Consider the following 17,089-nt stretch of genomic DNA (forward strand, 5'->3'; position numbering starts at 1 on the left):
AGAAAATAGTGTTTGGATTACGCCTGTATTGATAAATGTGACACTGTTTTGCCTCTCAGCTGATGAAATACTAGGTTTCTAACTATGGAGTAAACTATCTTTCTGAAAATTCTAGTTAGATGGTAAGAAATTTGCCTTATTGAGAAGTATTTTGTCAAGAAACATCTTCTGTAAGGTAACTTAGATACAGTTGCCATCCCTCGTCTGCAAGTAAACTGATAAAAGGAATATGTATTTTTTAACTGATCACCTTGTGTAAGGTCATTTTGGTTGGTTTACAAAGCATCTGCAGCACTACAATAAGCATTAAGTTCAGGGTTGTCTAATAGATTGAAAATAATGCGACAGGAGGCAAACTTATAGGAATCAGGCCCAGTGTATGTTAGCTAGTGTAAAGCCATGCATACAGAAATAACTGTTTTGAAGTGACCAGGACCTTGGCTGGTCTGATCTGGACACTGTAAAAGGGCCTGACTGCTAGAAAATGATGACATCTTAACTGTGGAAACAACAGATTTTTCCTATAATTATTTCAATACAGACTTAAATCAGCTAAAACTACAAGTCATTAAAACAGGCTGGGATTACTATTTTTTTTTTTTTACTAAACATTATGATGGACTCTGAAAGCTGAAGAAGGTGGGGTAATAACAATGGACTGCACCAATCTAGTGTTTCCCACTGAACAGCCTCTTGCTGCATGAATGATCTCCCTGAAATCTGTATGAATTTGGGGGAGCAAGGGAAAGGAGGCAGAAAGGTCCCACAGAAACTGCTATAGGATGCATCCACTGTAATTCTGCTTTGGTCTGTGGTGCATCCACAACAATTCTTATTCAGAAAGACTCCTGGCACCTTCTGGAGAGGCTCCATCACATCTGATCACTAGCGCAGCACAGAGCATGTAATGAAGTAATACTTCATCTTCATTTATTAAAACAGCTGTCTAAGGTCATAAATACAACGAGTTGTTTTTATCACCAGGAGTACTCCCATAAGCATGAGGATGATGATTAACATCATCTCTCCAGCTCTGCTTACATTTGCAACCTCGCGGCAGATGCTTGGCTCCAGTGTTGTTTAAAAGCCATCAGAAAATGTCTTAATCACTGGTGATCTCCACAAGAACTTTGGTGGCTGCTACATCGATCTGGCCCAAGGAGTGCTGCTCAGGCCAACATGAAGGCAGGCTTCTTTCTTATTGATTAGCCGAATTGTCTAGCCTTCCTGTTTTGTCTCCTCATTGGCAATTAAAGGAGAAATCCATTGAGGGAGTGGTGGCAGTGAACCCTTCTCTCTGATACAAATAACTTTAATAAGGCCTCCTAGTTAACTTCTGGAATTGTTCTGTGTTGACCTCTGTCTGAAGCAGGATCTTCATCCTATGGGAGTCGGTAAAACATACACATCTTACTGTTGGCAAACCAGGCTTTCTCTAATGGTGACATCTTTCCCTTCTTATTTACAGTCCTAATCACAGCACTGATTCCAGTAATCTTTCCTGCACTAAGAGCTGTTACTAATTCTCTTGAAGGAGAACCTGGGTGGGTTTTGTTGGGGCAGTTTTAAACCTAGATAATTAAAATTAAACCAAGTAATGATAATCCAGGAGATCTGGGGGGAAGGTGTGTATGAGGGGGTGGTGGTGGTGTCCAATTTTCAGTTTGGTTTTAACATCCAGACAGTACAGAGGCCGTGATGTTCCTCAGCCTAAAACCAATACTGATACCTAAAATAGAACCAAAAGATCATTTTGGTGGCTAAACTAAACAATGGGGATTAGCTTTCTACACCCAAATCCAAGTTAGAAAAGTGATTGCTTAATCCAAACCTCAGCATTTACACATTTCCTTACTTCTGTGACTCCTTTTCTGTCTGAACAATGAAAATGCTACACTTCAGTAACGAGAAATGAAGCATTTCCTCACCTCTTCCCCAACAATTGCTGGTTTAACCCCCCTCCACCCCCCCATCCCCCCCAAATGAATGCATAAATCCTTTATCTCCACCTTCCCCATTTCAGTTTTATACTGTTTCATGGAAGGCCAGGACCTGTTTGTCACTCTTAATGACAAGTGATATTTCAGACTAGGAACTACTGAAATAATTGGGGATGTTAACAGCTTATGTCACTATGACTTCATCGCTACTCTGCGATGAAGGGCAAAAGAACATGGTTGTGGGAGCAGGAGACTGGCCTTGGGACACTAATGCAGGCTGAATTGGGGGTGAAGCCCCTCCTTAGCCAACAGCTTTTCCTCCCCTTATGCACATGTACTCAGTTTGTCATGCTGATTCCTTCTCCCAGCGTGTGCCAGTTACACACAGAGTTTTTTACCTCTAATCCGTGAAATTTGGTAAATGGATATGCTAGGGAAGTTCTGTTTGAGCAGGAGTATTATTTACCATACATTCTCCTTGCTAGAAAATGCCCCTTTGCACTTGGGGTGCCAAAGAGGCACATGAGGATTTTGGCAGGGAGGAAAGGTTTGACTTACCCAGGTGCTATCCCCAGCAGCACAGTGGCTTTAAAAACCTGATGTCATCTATTTACATTTGTAAATCACAGTATGGAGCAAAATGCAGCAATATTAAAGATTAGTCTTCATTTGGCAAAGTAACTGCCAAATTAAATGATGACAGATGGAAAAACGAAGTGCTGTGGTGTCAGGGGTCTGGTGACGGCCCTCTGTTTCAGTAAGAGGTAAATATATAAACCTCAGCTGGTGCCTGCAGAAGATACACGTCCAACCTAAAGACAGCCCTCAGATTTTGTTTTATTTAATCAATACCCCCTATTGAAGACAGCAGCGTACGGCATTAGAACTAAAACAGTGTTATTAGAAAATGATATACTGCACATTAGGATGTATAATTCATGTCGCCTTCATTTGCTCAGGCCGTCGTGAAAATCCATAAATCATTTTCTCGTTCATGCACCGCCGAAGTGCCATTTGTCATTCGGCGTTAGAGGGCTGCCTCAGAGCTCCGCCACTCTGCGGAGCCCACCGCTCCCGCCGCAAAATGGAGGGGAGCGGAGCCGGGGGGGGGGGGGGGGGAGATCGCACCGCTGGGGCTGCGCCCGCGGGGGGGGGAAGGAGGAGGGAGGCGGCTCCCCTGCACCTACATATGACTATATGTGTATATATGTATGGCCCCGCGTGGTTATTGCCCTCGGAATTGCGAAGCGCTGCGCGGGGATCGCCCCGACGCCGCCTCCGCGGGGTGGAATGGAGGTTGGTGGATGTGCCGCGCCGGCAGCCCGGACCCCCCTCCTCCCGCTTACCTCCGGTCCGCCCCCCCGCGGTGGGGAAAAGGGGTTCGGCCCCAAGCGAGCGGGCAGGGGCCCCTCTTCTGCCAAGGTCCCCCGTGCTCGGCTGGTCGCGCTAGGGCTGACCGCTTTCCTCGAAGTGGACAGACGTCGCTGCTGCCGGAGCTCCGGCAGCGGGGAGGGTTTAGAGCTGGGCTGCTTCGGGCCACGGCAAATCGCTGGAGGCGGCCGTGTCTCGAACGCACCAGCCCCTTGCACCGACGCGCAAGAAAGGCACGAACTCGGGGGGCCGTGTCTGAGGCTGGTGCGGGGGAAGCACACCCGGCTCCCTTACGCATCCCCCGGACAGCACCGGCCAGGCTTTTCCTAACGGAATCCGTTTTATTGGGAAGCCCTCACCGGAGTCGCTCCGCGGCGCTGCCTTGCCCAGCAGTAAACGCTGGGCAAGCCGGTGTACCAAGGGGTATTTTTCTGACTGCTGCGGCGGCGGGCAACAGCGGCGGCTGCCCCGCGCACATGCACGGTTGCCGCTGTCCTGCCTCTGTCACACTCCCGCGGCGCGGCAGCACCCGGTACGGCTAGGCCGAGCTTCTAAGCCGCGTAGCCGATGGCGGGCGTGAGCGCGGTAACAGAAGAGCTGCGGGCGGTGGGGAACAACACGGGGATGCTGGCGGCAGGAGACGGGAGCCCGGGTCCGGCGGGGACCCCGCGGAGCGGAGCCGAGCCGAGCCGAGCCACCGAGCTGCTGGCCGGGCGCAGTGTGCCGCTGCCGCCGCTGGGGGGTGCCCGCCGCCCGCGATTGCGGCCGCTGGCGGGGGGCAGGGCCGGCAGCAGAGAGCTCGTAGCAGCCGTAGGGCCGGACGCCGGGTCCGCCGGGCCCGTGTCCGGAGCTCCCGCGTCTCCGCGCAGGCCGCTAGCTGAGCAGCGCGGCTGGGCCCGGGGGCTGTGCGCCCGGTGCGCCGTGAGCCGCTTCGCCGGGGCCCTTCCACGAACTGCTGGCCCGGGAGCGGCCCCTGGCGTGACTCCGAGGCCGGTTTGGGCGCGGTGGCGTGAGTTTGGTTGTGCCCTCGCCGCCGGTGGCCCCGAGCTCCCCTTCCTGGGGTGGGAGCGCGGTGACAGGCGTGCGACACACACAAGTTTGGGAATGCGAAGAGCTGCGTTTCCGCGAGGGAAAACGCATCCGAACGTACAGTTCATTGATATGTGTGGAAGGGAACTGGCGCCTGCGGAGGGATTAGAGATGGGGTCAAAGCAGCAGCTCCTACTACCTGCTTTGTGTTGCTCTTCATAAGCAATAAAATAACGTTTTTGGGGGAAATACGAGTATTTCACCCTTTTTACTGTTACTTTCCCCATTTTGTGAAGTTTCGGACTTCGCTTCTCAGCTGTGCAGGGCCCATGGGCAACACCCCCCCCCCCCCCCCCATCCCTTAGCACTGGCAGAGGTTTGGGCTCCACCCGCGAACCCCCGCCTTGATTGCCCTCCCCCCCCCCCCCCCCCCCGGGTGCGACGCTCTCCGCAGTGCCAGTGCGGCTTCGCAGCCAAAGGCATCGATCACAAACGTGTCAGTCGAGCACTTGACGTGCGATAGACACCATTGGTAGATGGACTTTATTTAGCACGGAGCTGCCTCCTCGCTGTCTGAGAAGCAGCAGCAGAGCCGGGCAAGAGGATAGTCGGCGCGGGTTACCGACATGCGCGGGCGCCGCAAGCCCAGAGCCCTCGGTGTAGGTTCGGAGCCTCCAGCGCCGTTAACGGCGTCGGCAGCGGGGAAAGCGGGTGTACAGTGAGCACCAACACTGGAAAACCACCAGGCCACGGGCCGTGAACCCCCGCGAAGCCTCCCTGCCCGGCCTCGCCGCACCCGCGGGACCCAGTGACAAAATATGACATGCCCGGCTTCCCTCTTCCGTTACGTTCGTGGAAGTTCCGAAGTGTAAATAAGGGGTGAAAAAAAATCGGCGCAGGCTCGTGATACTTTAAATTGGCTGGAGCTGGAAACATTGCACTGACGGAAAGTTGCACTTTCTCCACCGACTAATGAGCTAGGGCAGCCCGCTGCGGGTGTGTAAATAATCTCATGTTTCCCCTTGTTTATGCTCTAAAAACGTTACAGCGCCCGACCTGCGGTAGGAAAGTTAGAAGCTGGTGGAAATTCCCTCTCCGAGGAGAGTGCTGTTAACGATTACCCGTGTGTCTGCCCTGACGACGTGCGGTGATCTCCCTGCCCAGCGGCTGCGGTGGGAGAACGAACGCTCTTGGAGGCGGAAAAGAGCCTCGGGAGCTGCACGGTTAGCGTCGCTCTGCCTGCCTGCCTGCCTGCCTGCCTGCCTGCCTGCCTGCCTGCCTGCCTTGCCTGCCTGCCTGCCTTGCCCGTCTTGCCTGTCTGCGCGGTCGCCCGCTCTCCTATCTCTGACGCAAGATACTCGACGTGCTCCGCGGCCAATAGGGTGCCGCCCCCGGGGGCGTTGCTGCCGGCTGATTGGTTGGCAGGAGCCGAGCGCTGCGCAAAAACAGAAAAGCCGAGCGCTACCGGCTCAGAAACTGTCGGCAGAGATCAGAGGAGCTGGAGCCGGAGCTGGGGCCGGGACCGGAGCTGGGACGGGAGGCGAGCGGCGGCGGCGGCAGCAGCAAGCAGAAAGACAGACACAGAGAGAGGGCTAGACGCAAAAGCAGCAAGAGAGAAAAAAAAACTCATCAGCACGTCCATAAAAAAGCAGAGTGATGATGAACATAATAACAATAAAAGAAGAAAATGAAAGACTATTAATAGAAGAGAGAAACAATTAAAATCTTTAAATAAAAAAGAGGAAAGCCCTGAGAAATCGGGGAATGAAAGTTTTGGGTAGCAGAGCTGCTCTCTGCCTTTTTTTGATATGAAATCTTTTTGCGGGTTATAATTCTTTTTTTTTTTTTTTTTTTTTTTTTTTTTTTAATTTCGCGGGTTTCTGCCTTTTCCTTGCATCTGAAGAGGGCATGTCCGCCGGCTCCTCCAGCAGCACCTACCCCTCCGGCTCCCACCAGGAAGACAAACCGAGGACAATCTTGAAATATAACAATTTGCTCCTTGGGATTTGCTGCTGCTGCTGCCTCCGCCGCTGCTACTGCCGCGGTGCAGTGCCAAGACTCTCGGAATAAATAAAAGCGGGCTACTGTGTATCTCTAGATCCATCCAGCTAATAGCTATTATTAGTTGTCCATTTATTTCGAAGATCACAGATGAAGTGGGGACGCCTGTCTTCTTCATTGGGTCAGCGTGTGAAACAATAATACTCGTAACATACAGAAGGGAGATGGGGGAGAAAAAAAATCCTAACATGAATCAGAAGAAATAATATCTAGCACCCCCCCCCCCAAAATCAACCACTTCCCCCCTCCCTTTCCTTCCCCCTCCCCCGATCCCTCTCTCTCCACACGCTCGCAGGCGCGGACACACACACACACACACACACAAGAGCTAGACACGCAGAGGCACACACGCTGTAGTGTGTATTTTCGGAGGAGGAGGTGGTGGTGGCTTTTGGAAAAAGAGGAAGAGGTGGTGTTGGGGAGGGGGGATCTCTTTCCCCGTTTGGAGATGATTGTGCTATTCCTCTTTGCCTTGCTCTGGATGGTGGAGGGGGCCCTTTCCCAGCTCCATTACACGGTGCAGGAAGAGCAGGAGCATGGCACGTTCGTGGGGAATATCGCCGAGGATCTGGGCTTGGACATTACAAAACTTTCGGCTCGCCGCTTCCAGACGGCGCCCAACTCCCGCAGCCCTTACCTGGAGCTCAACCTGGAGACCGGGGTGCTCTACGTGAATGAGAAGATAGACCGGGAGCAGATCTGCAAGCAGAGCCCCTCCTGCCTGCTGCATCTGGAGGTCTTCCTGGAGAACCCCCTCGAGCTGTTCCGGGTGGAGATCGAGGTGCTGGACATCAACGATAATCCTCCCTCCTTCCCGGAGCCCGACCTCACCGTGGAGATCTCGGAAAGCGCCACGCCGGGCACCCGCTTCCCGCTGGAGAGCGCCTTCGACCCCGACGTGGGCACCAACTCGCTGCGCACCTACGAGATCACCCCCAACAGCTACTTCTCCCTCGACGTGCAGACGCAGGGCGACGGCAACCGCTTCGCCGAGCTGGTGCTGGACAAGCCCCTGGACCGGGAGCAGCAAGCAGTGCACCGCTACGTGCTGACAGCGGTGGACGGCGGGCAGCCCCAGCAGCGCACCGGCACCGCCCTGCTCACCATCAGGGTGCTGGACTCCAACGACAACGTCCCCGCCTTTGAGCAGCCCGTTTACACCGTGTCGCTGCCGGAGAACTCGCCGCCGGGCACCCTAGTGCTGCAGCTCAATGCCACTGACCCCGACGAGGGTCAGAATGGCGAGGTGATCTACTCCTTCAGCAGCCACATCTCGGCCCGCGCCCGGGAGCTCTTCGGCATCGCACCGCGCACAGGGCGGCTGGAGGTGAGCGGCGAGCTGGACTACGAGGAGAGCAGCGTGTACCAGGTGTACGTGCAAGCCAAAGACCTGGGGCCCAACGCCGTTCCGGCGCACTGCAAGGTGCTGGTGCGGGTTCTGGACGCCAACGACAACGCGCCCGAGATCAGCTTCTCCACCGTCAAAGAGGCGGTGAGCGAGGCGGCGGCGCCGGGCACCGTGGTGGCCCTCTTCAGCGTCTCGGACCGCGACTCGGAGGAGAATGGGCAAGTGCAGTGCGAGCTACTGCAGGGCGACGCTCCCTTCCGCCTCAAGAGCTCCTTCAAGAACTACTACACCATCGTCACCGAGGGGCCGCTGGACCGCGAGCAGCCGGGCGGCGACGCCTACACCCTCACCGTGGTGGCCCGGGACCGTGGTGAGCCGCCGCTGAGCACCAGCAAGTCCATTCAGGTGCGGGTGAGCGACGTGAACGACAACGCGCCTCGCTTCAGCCAGCCCGTCTACCAGGTCTACGTGAGCGAGAACAACGTGCCCGGCGCCTACATCTACGCCGTCAGCGCCACCGACCGGGACCAGGGCGCCAACGCCCAACTCGCCTACTCCATCCTGGAGAGTCAGATCCAGGGCATGTCCGTCTTCACCTACGTCTCCATCAACTCCGAGAACGGCTTTCTCTACGCCCTCCGCTCCTTCGACTACGAGCAGCTCAAGGAGTTCAGCTTCCAGGTGGAGGCCCGCGACGCCGGTGAGGAGCCCCAGCCTCTGGCCGGCAACGCCACCGTCAACATCATTGTGGTGGACCAGAACGACAACGCTCCCGCCATTGTCAGCCCCCTGCCCGGCCGGAACGGCACGCCGGCGCGGGAGGCGCTGCCCCGCGGCGCTGAGCCGGGCTACCTGGTGAGCCGGGTGACAGCGGTGGACGCCGACGACGGGGAGAACGCCCGCCTCACCTACAGCATAGTGCGGGGCAATGAGGCCAGCCTCTTCCGCATGGACTGGCGCACCGGGGAGCTGCGGACGGCGCGCAGGGTGCCGGCCAAGCGCGACCCCCAGCGCCCCTACGAGCTGGTCATCGAGGTGCGCGACCACGGGCAGCCGCCGCTCTCCTCCACCGCCGCCATCCAGGTGGTGCTGGTGGACGGCGCGGCCGAGCGGCCCGGCGGCGGTGGCGGCCTGGGCGCGGGAGCGGGAGCGGGCGCGGGGGGCGGCGGCGGCGGGTCCGGCGAGCATCGCCCCAGCCGCTCTGGGGGGGACAGCTCACTCGACCTCACCCTTATCCTCATCATAGCCCTGGGCTCCGTCTCCTTCATCTTCCTGCTGGCCATGATCGTGCTGGCAGTGCGCTGCCAGAAGGAGAAGAAGCTCAACATCTACACCTGCCTGGCCAGCGACTGCTGCCTGGGCTGCTGCTGCTGCTGCCCTTGCTGCAGCCGCCAGGCGCGGGCCCGCAAGAAGAAGCTCAGCAAGTCGGACATCATGCTGGTACAGAGCTCCAACGTGCCCAGCAACCCGGCGCAGGTGCCGGTGGAGGAGTCGGGGAGCTTCGGATCCCACCACCACAACCAGAACTACTGCTACCAGGTCTGCCTCACCCCCGAGTCCGCCAAGACCGACCTGATGTTCCTCAAGCCCTGCAGCCCCTCCCGCAGCACCGACGCCGAGCACAACCCCTGCGGGGCAATCGTCACCGGCTACGCGGACCAGCAGCCCGACATCATCTCTAACGGCAGCATCTTGTCCAGCGAGGTAAGGCCCGGCCGTGCCCCCCGCCTCCCCTCAGCCCCCCACCTCCGCGCCGGCCGTGCCCCGCCGCTGCACCGCGGGCTTTCCCCCAGGCCTGCGTCGCTTTCTCAGAGCTCCCGCTCCCCACCACCCCCGCCTCTCCCGGCGCTTTGATTCCCGCCTCATCCTTCTTTTTCCCCCTTTAATCCATTCTGCCGTCTCTCTCCTCTTCTGTGTCTGGCACCTGGGAGGCTGCAGCGGCAGGAGAGGGGAGTGCGGCCCCCCCGCCCATGGTTCCTTCTCCCTCGGGGTCTGGTACCGCTGCAGCCAAGCGCGTCCCCCCGCCCCGGTGGGTGTGAGGGGAGCTGGCCCCGGCCGGGCAGTGTCGGGTGGGGGGGGGGGGGGCAGGGATCCTCCGGGACCGTTAGCTGCAAAGGGGTAGCCTCTGGGTTGGGCCGGGGGGGGTGGGTGTGTGTGCTCAGAGGCGTAATCACAGGGATTTCTGAAGCGACACTTTAAACCTGTGTCTTTCTTTTTTTTTTTCTTCTTGAAATCTTTGGATGTGCGATTAAGGCTTTGGGGGAACCCCCCTCTGGGACTGTGACAATCTCTACAGTTAGCAGCAACTTTAATTAATTTGTGGATTAGGGTTTACTAATTGACTTTTCTTTCCTCTATCTGAACAGCTCTTTATAACCCAAAGCTGAGTTCACAAAGGAAAGCATCAAGAGTTTCCGTGAAATTATATGCAGAGACTTAACGTCCCCTCCCGTTAAACATGTTGCCTGCATTGTGTTACCTCGTGTGTAGAAAATTTCTATCAAAGCATACGCCATGCCATAATACTACCCTGTTAATCATTTTCTACTGGATTAGCTCATACAAGCTCTCAGTACTTCTCTGCCTGTGCACTAGTGAAAACAACACGTTCCCTCTCAACATGAATACTGAAACATGAATACTGGCCCAGCCTGGCAAAAGTGGTTTGAGTGACATTTTTTAAAGCGTTAAGTTTTGCAGTAAAATTTGTAATATTGGCTTGTAAGACTGACCTTTCCTCAAAATACTTATGAAACTCTGTCTTCTGTTGCCTTTTTAAGGGCTTGAGGGTATGTCAATGTATTTTCTTCCTTAGGGCGCAGTAACTGTACTGTCTCCCTCTATTTTTATACACTTGGAATTAAAACCAGGCTGAAAACTAGATTACAGTAAGTTTTCTCTCAGACTAAGTAGTACACAACTCTAGAAATAGTTCTGCTGGGTTTTGTGGGAGTCCTTGTGTTGCTCGACAACATGCACTGTGAGAAAACGTGTCAGAATCTCACCCCAGAAAAGCTCAGGAAAAAATCATCCTTCCCATCTGTGCGAGTAAGAGCTGTGTTTTTCGCCCCCTTAACATCCTAGAAACAGCTTGTGTAGGCCTACTCACAGCTAAACATTACCATTTATAGTGCATATGGTGAGGCTCTCTGGTATATTTTCTGAGTTTGGTTATAGAAATATCAAAGAATTAAAATACTTCCCAATATTTTCTTTTCGTAGACAAAACATCAGCGTGCCGAGCTCAGTTACCTAGTTGACAGACCCCGACGAGTAAACAGGTATGAGCCCCTTAGCCTTGTTTTCCTTGTGCATGCTTTAGCAAGTCTGAATGGGGTGCAGAATTGTGTTTACTGCAGATGTAAAATACCAGTAAAGCCATGGGAAATTGGATGTGTAGTTGTACTAAATAAAACACTATCAACTAAAGGAGTTTGAATTACAGCTTTTCTGAACTGGTTTCAAAACCAGCTTAAAAGACAACAAAGTCTCATGTTGTATCAGTCTAAAATGTGCTTTAAATACTTAAGAATGGTTCTGTAGGGTCTTTCTGAAAACATTGAACTTCCTCGAGGTAAAGTGGAGCTATCCAGCTTAAGTAAAAGCTGACAAATTCTTTATACCGATCACATGAAAATCAGGCAGAGTGATAACACTTAGTGTCCATTTCAGCTAGCCTGCCGAGGTCTGAAAATGCCAGTTTTGCTAATGGCGGGCAGAGCACCTCTGCAGCAGCAGTGCAGCAGGCATGAGTGGGTGAATGCAGCACCGTGTTTGGCCATGTGATGGCAGAAGAATGTTTTATGAGTTTCTCTTTCATGATTCTAATGTGAAGATGTTTCTGTGTCTAGTTCTGCATTCCAGGAAGCAGACATAGTAAGCTCTAAGGACAGTGGTCATGGAGACAGTGAGCAAGGAGACAGTGATCATGATGCCACTAATCGAGGTCAATCCTCTGGTAAGTCTGAAAAGAGACTGGAAATAGTAGCTGTTTAGGTAGAGACCCTGGAAAGAACAGTTATTTATAGGAATATAATACAAGAGTGGCATAAATAATGTGAGCATATTGTATGGGGGACTGGGTTTAAGTCAGCTTGCTACTACACCTACCTGGGCAAGGAGATGATTTTCAACCCCTTTGTTTCATGGGGCAGAGTTTATTTTACTCATCGGGGGGGGGGGGGGGAGGAGGGGAAAGGTGGGGTTAGTGTGTTACTCTGTGTCATTTGCTGTAGCAAAACTTCCTGCACAGTAAAACAAAGTTGTTGCTAGCTTTTGTAATGCATTTTTTCCAGCAGCAGCCTCCCAGAATTTCAAAGCACTGGGCAATTTTGTTTAGTAGCACTTGAGCTGGCATGGCAGTGTGAAGTGCAGGGGGAGTTCCCAAGGGAAAGAATGAACCCAGGGATTGAATGACAGCCAGACTGTGAGGATTTTTGCTGGGGATCAGTGGAGACACATTGGGTGCTCTGAATGTATAATACTGTGGCATTTTTTGAGGATTGTTTTTTAATTCAAATTGAGGCATCGTATAGTGTAAGTGATCTCCATGTTAATAAGGCCAAAGTATTCCTAAGTATATCTCTCTCAGTCCTGAGAAAGGAAATAAGTGCTTTAAAAGACTGTGATTCGATTCACCTAGAAAATATATACATTGCTGTGTTATCTCTATGTGTACAGCTTTCTGTCTTTGCTCTCATACTGTCAGCTTTCTTCTGAAAGGGACGTTTGTTTAGAGCCTATGCATTAGAATTCATTCTCATCCTCACACTGCATTTTAGACACCAATGCTTGTGCTTTCTTCCCTACCGCAATCTCCAGCGGTCTGGTGTGTCTTGATTCAATACAGTGATTTCTTTTCCCTTGTTTGCTCTATCATGTATAGGGATTCGCTACAAGTGTGTCATACAAAGTACTGCCAGAGTCTCTCCAGTCGTAAGTTTTTACCCCTGCCCCCATCTTAGAAGACACCAGGGCAAGGGACTCAGTGCTGTCACAGCAATGCTGTCTCACCCGCGTGCTCTGTTAACCTCCCCTATTTATTTGTTTTGAACAGAGCCTTAGGTGGCATGGTTTAGTTTGAGGTGTCCCTGCCCATGGCAGGGGGGGTGGAACTTGATGATCTTAAGTTCCTTTCCAACCCTAACCATTCTATGATTCTGTGATTCTTGCTGCTGTGTAGTCACTGTGCCCTTAACGATGGGAAACACAGGCACCAGGGGAAGAGGGCCCCTTTATATTGCTGCAGGTCATTAATATGCAGACCTAATGAGACTTGAGAAGAGCCAAGAGTCTCCGGAGCTCCCCGCTTCTTGCAGGGCTTCATGCTAAGTGAACAGAGTGTCTATTTTGTGTCTGGGAACCTGACAACAAACCAGGTCTTGCCAGAAGTTTACATCTGAACACAGAGCCTCTTTCATTTTTGGCCTATATATGGCGTATGATTTATTGTTGTTTTAAAAAGCTGTGTATTTAGACTCTCCCCACCCTTTCTTTTGCACTGTTTCTGATGCAGCAGTCAGTGCTACTGAGTTATGAAAAGCTCCCTCTTCTGCTGCCCTCCCTGCATTCCTTTTTTTTTTTCCTTTACATATTTTACTGCAGCAGTCATCTCAATGAACATTTCAATCAGCTTAGTCCCTCAACATAATGAACCATAATAACCAAACAGGAGAGAAAAGAATAAACATCTGCAGAAGGGGCTGGATTTGACTGATGGTGGGAATATAATCATATAGTTGCACATCAACTGAAAGCTATTCTCTTTCAGATGCATTCAGTACTCATTGTTGTGCCTCTGCTCTTTATTCTCTCTCTCCATTTTAAAAGTAGTGTATATCTCAGATATGAGCACTGGAACTACAGTCAAACTTGGCATTAGTCTTTAGCTGGGTAAATACTTCACTTTCATCATCTCTGTTTTATCAAAATAGGAGAAAAAAGATCTATACTTTCAAAATAATCTCAAATCTTTAAGAATCTGATGCCATTTATGAACTTCTGTGTTTTCTATGGTGATTACATATGAAGTAATGAAAGGTGACAATTAAGTTTGCTCTGCTCACAAGCCGCTGTTTGAACTGAAACGTCAAATACACAGAACTTCCAATTTAATGTATCGGTGCTGTGATTTGACAATAATTTGCATGCGGAGTTTTTAAATGCTAGTTCTAGATAAGTATTTAAATACAGATATCTGTAAAAACTGCTTTATTCTTCTACGTATATATGATATAGTTTTCCTGTAAGTTTTGGGCTGAATCCTGCTGTCATGATGCAAATACTGTGCCCCTTGACCTCAGCAAGGATGAGATATTTTGATATAAAAACTTCACTCTTGCTATTGGTTTTTGGTGGTGAAATTTATGGCGAAAAATAGGAGCTTAAGTTATACTTAATCTTGAATGGCCAAGCTGACTAGCCATGGTCACAGTCAGTTACTAACTGTGAAGGAGAACATGCAGGGTGAAAATCTGTCACCATTTTGTAGATTTATCCTGCACAATTATTTAGTGACCATTCTGAACTAAGCTGCTCTATGTAGCATTAAATGTTTTACTATATTTTGAAATAAGATTTTTGTTCACCTCTTCACAAAATGTATTTTCTTAATAGTGATTTAATCATGGTTTCAAACATGCTAGAGTGTATGTAAGAGATTCGTATTGTTCCGTTTAAGGTACCACCTGAATGCCTCCTAATTATCTACATTCTTACCTACCTTAATGTCCATGAAGTATAAAAGTACTGTCACCTGCATTTAGCGGGGAATGGCAAATAGTGGGGTACTCAAGAGCCTAATTTTCATGGACTGAGTAGTCATTTCATTAACTGGGATAGGAATCTAAGCTTTTTGCAAAACAACTTTCTGAAGGTGAAGAAGCGCAAGACGTTTTTGGCAATCAGAGGAGGTGTTTCTCAAACCGAGAGTGTGTATTCTAATTACTTGTGCTCTTCTTTGAAAATTGTTGAAACAAAAGCTGGTATTTGTTGTAGAACAAATACAACTAGCACAACACTACTACCTATTATTAACACACTATATTTCAATCATGTTCTGTAGGAGTGATTTCTAAGCACGAGGTTAGTTTATTTCCCATGGTTGATTAAATTCTTGGCCTTCCTTGTGAAATTGCCAGCTTGGGTGCCAGTTAATACTCTGCGTGCATGTATGTTTAAACTGTATGATTAGGCACCTGTCCTTCAAGATCTGGACTCATGCCATCAACATTTTTCATATGGCTGCTCACTAGCTACTCAGCTTTCTCAAGCCACACATGCAGACTTCTTCAAAATACTACCTTTGCTTCACCTTTTTCAGTGAATTGGCATGATATGCACTTTGGGAGGGAATATTCAAGATGTGGAAGCTAAGTATGTACTGTCATGTATATACTATAAAATGCATCAGCTCTTTTTTTTTTTTTTTTTTTTTTTAAATATATAATCCCCTGAACAGTATATATTGGTTGAGATCTAAAATCGGGCTTCCACTAGTCTGCTTTATGAAGGGAATTGATAAGGGTCTAATATAAAGGCATAGGGTGAAATATTGCCACACACCTCTCCAGTACAGATTAGGTAAACCCTAAGAGGGTTAGTATGCATTACTGGAGAACAGCTATGATATTTCAGTGTTCATACAGAGAAGAATTTTAGAAGTCAGAAGAAGAATTTTAGTTATAAGGGGACAGAGAAAACCAGTATTCATTCTGAGCCTGTACAGGGTGACAGCCAAATCCAGTTCTGAAGATCACTTTGGCTAAGAGTCTATCTTGGATAAAGTGAGAGCAAATATGAAAATTGCTTAGAAGAGTGCTTTGGCTCAAATTGAGGGCAGTTTCTTTTTATTTTCTTTCCTTGGGCTACATGCTTAATAATGGTCCAGACAGGGCTTTGAAGTTGGAAGAGCTGAATATTGAAGACGTTTGGGTCTTTATTCATGTTCTCATGCAGATGAAGTCAGTTTTATCCAAGGCAGCACACCAATTGCGTAGCAAGAAAGAAAGAATGATAACTCTCTTTCATAAAGTCTAGTTCTTCAGTAGATAGAGTCTTTAGGAAGTTAACATCATTGTCCTTATTTACTGACACAAAACATGAATCATAGGGAAATGAGTAACTTGCTCAAGGTTATACTAACCAAATAGTTGTTCTGGTAATGGAGCTCTGAAAAGGAGGCCTGGTTTCCTACAACATGCATATCTCACATCTAACTAGCTTTTTCTAAGAAAAGGTACCATGGAAGAAACAGAAAATGCCATTTAATTGCAAGTAAAAGTTATGGAAAAAATTACACATGTGGGAGAAAAACCCACTTCTCAGTAACTATACTATGAAAATATTTTGTCAACATTTAATTTGTATCTTTTGTTTTTATTACATTGTTTACTCAGTAATACATATGTACGTGTTCATTTATTACTCTAAAGGCTTGGTATATAGCTCTTCTCCCTTAATTAAATTAAGAAAGAATGCATTATTTTAAAATGGTTTTAGGCCTAAACTGTCTTTCAAACCAATTAGAATTCAATAAAAATAGAAATTTTTATTTTCCCCTTTTACAATAGAAAAAAAAGTGAGCTGGGACTATGCTTCAGAAATGCAACACTGCCATGTATCTGATTCAAAGCACCTATTTGCAGGAAATTCAGATGCAGATATCAGATACTTAACTCCTTTCCTAGTTTTGGATTTCATTGGAGGGAGGGGAGGGGCTCATTTTCGTGCAAAATCTGCAAAGTTAGAGTTGTATGAGAGCTCATATTGCCACTGGCCTCTCTAGTAATAAAGACTTAAACAGGAATGAACTAGTGTCCTTTGCCATGAGCTTTTATATGTATACTGTATTTGAAACAATGCAGTGCTTATCATTTTTCAGCACTTCAAGTGCACTCTCTATTTGTATCCACAGAGGACATTTGAAATTCATAATTCAGAGTCACCTTTAAAATCTCAGTTTAACTGCGTGCAAGGTCTAATATGATAACTAAATGAAAAATATAAAGCATTTTTCTGTAATGTGGATTTCCAATTATGATAGTTTAGTTCTGAGGGATCATATATATAACCAGATTTATGAGGGAGACGAGATAGAAGTATTATACTGCTGAACATTTCTTTTTGTTATAAATCAAGAACATGATTCTTAGCGTATGAAGGAGTTCTGTGCTGAATGTCTTACTTCGTTAACCATTATATAGCCTTCCTTCTTGGAAAATAGCAAATAGCCTTGCTCAGTGTTTTTAATGTTTTTCAGTTAGAAACAGAGAATTCCATACCATGACCCGCAGGAAACAGGTGGAGGAAGCATATCCAGCATTCATATCAAAGTCAATGT

The 17,089-nt window shown here is 49.3% G+C and overlaps 1 protein-coding gene across 6 annotated transcripts in view; it reads left to right on the forward strand.

Annotated features, from left to right (window-relative positions):
• Positions 1-6,199: 6,199 nt before the first annotated feature.
• PCDH10 (protocadherin 10) overlaps positions 6,200-17,089 on the forward strand; it is a 33,172-nt gene continuing 22,282 nt past the window's right edge. For 4 of the 6 annotated variants that reach the window (XM_065687236.1, XM_065687243.1, XM_065687250.1 and 1 more), the window contains exons 1-3: positions 6,200-9,453; positions 10,972-11,030; positions 11,601-11,707. In XM_065687236.1, coding sequence (XP_065543308.1) covers positions 6,850-9,453; positions 10,972-11,030; positions 11,601-11,707 — 2,770 coding nt within the window. In that variant the 5' untranslated portion in view covers positions 6,200-6,849. Of the gene's footprint in view, positions 9,454-10,115; positions 10,389-10,971; positions 11,031-11,600; positions 11,708-17,089 lie in introns of those variants that run through there. The other 2 variants (XM_065687259.1, XM_065687268.1) reach the window with 2 other exon arrangements.

The sequence above is a fragment of the Lathamus discolor genome, chromosome 1, assembly GCF_037157495.1.
Source record: "Lathamus discolor isolate bLatDis1 chromosome 1, bLatDis1.hap1, whole genome shotgun sequence".
Lineage (NCBI taxonomy): Eukaryota > Metazoa > Chordata > Aves > Psittaciformes > Psittacidae > Lathamus > Lathamus discolor.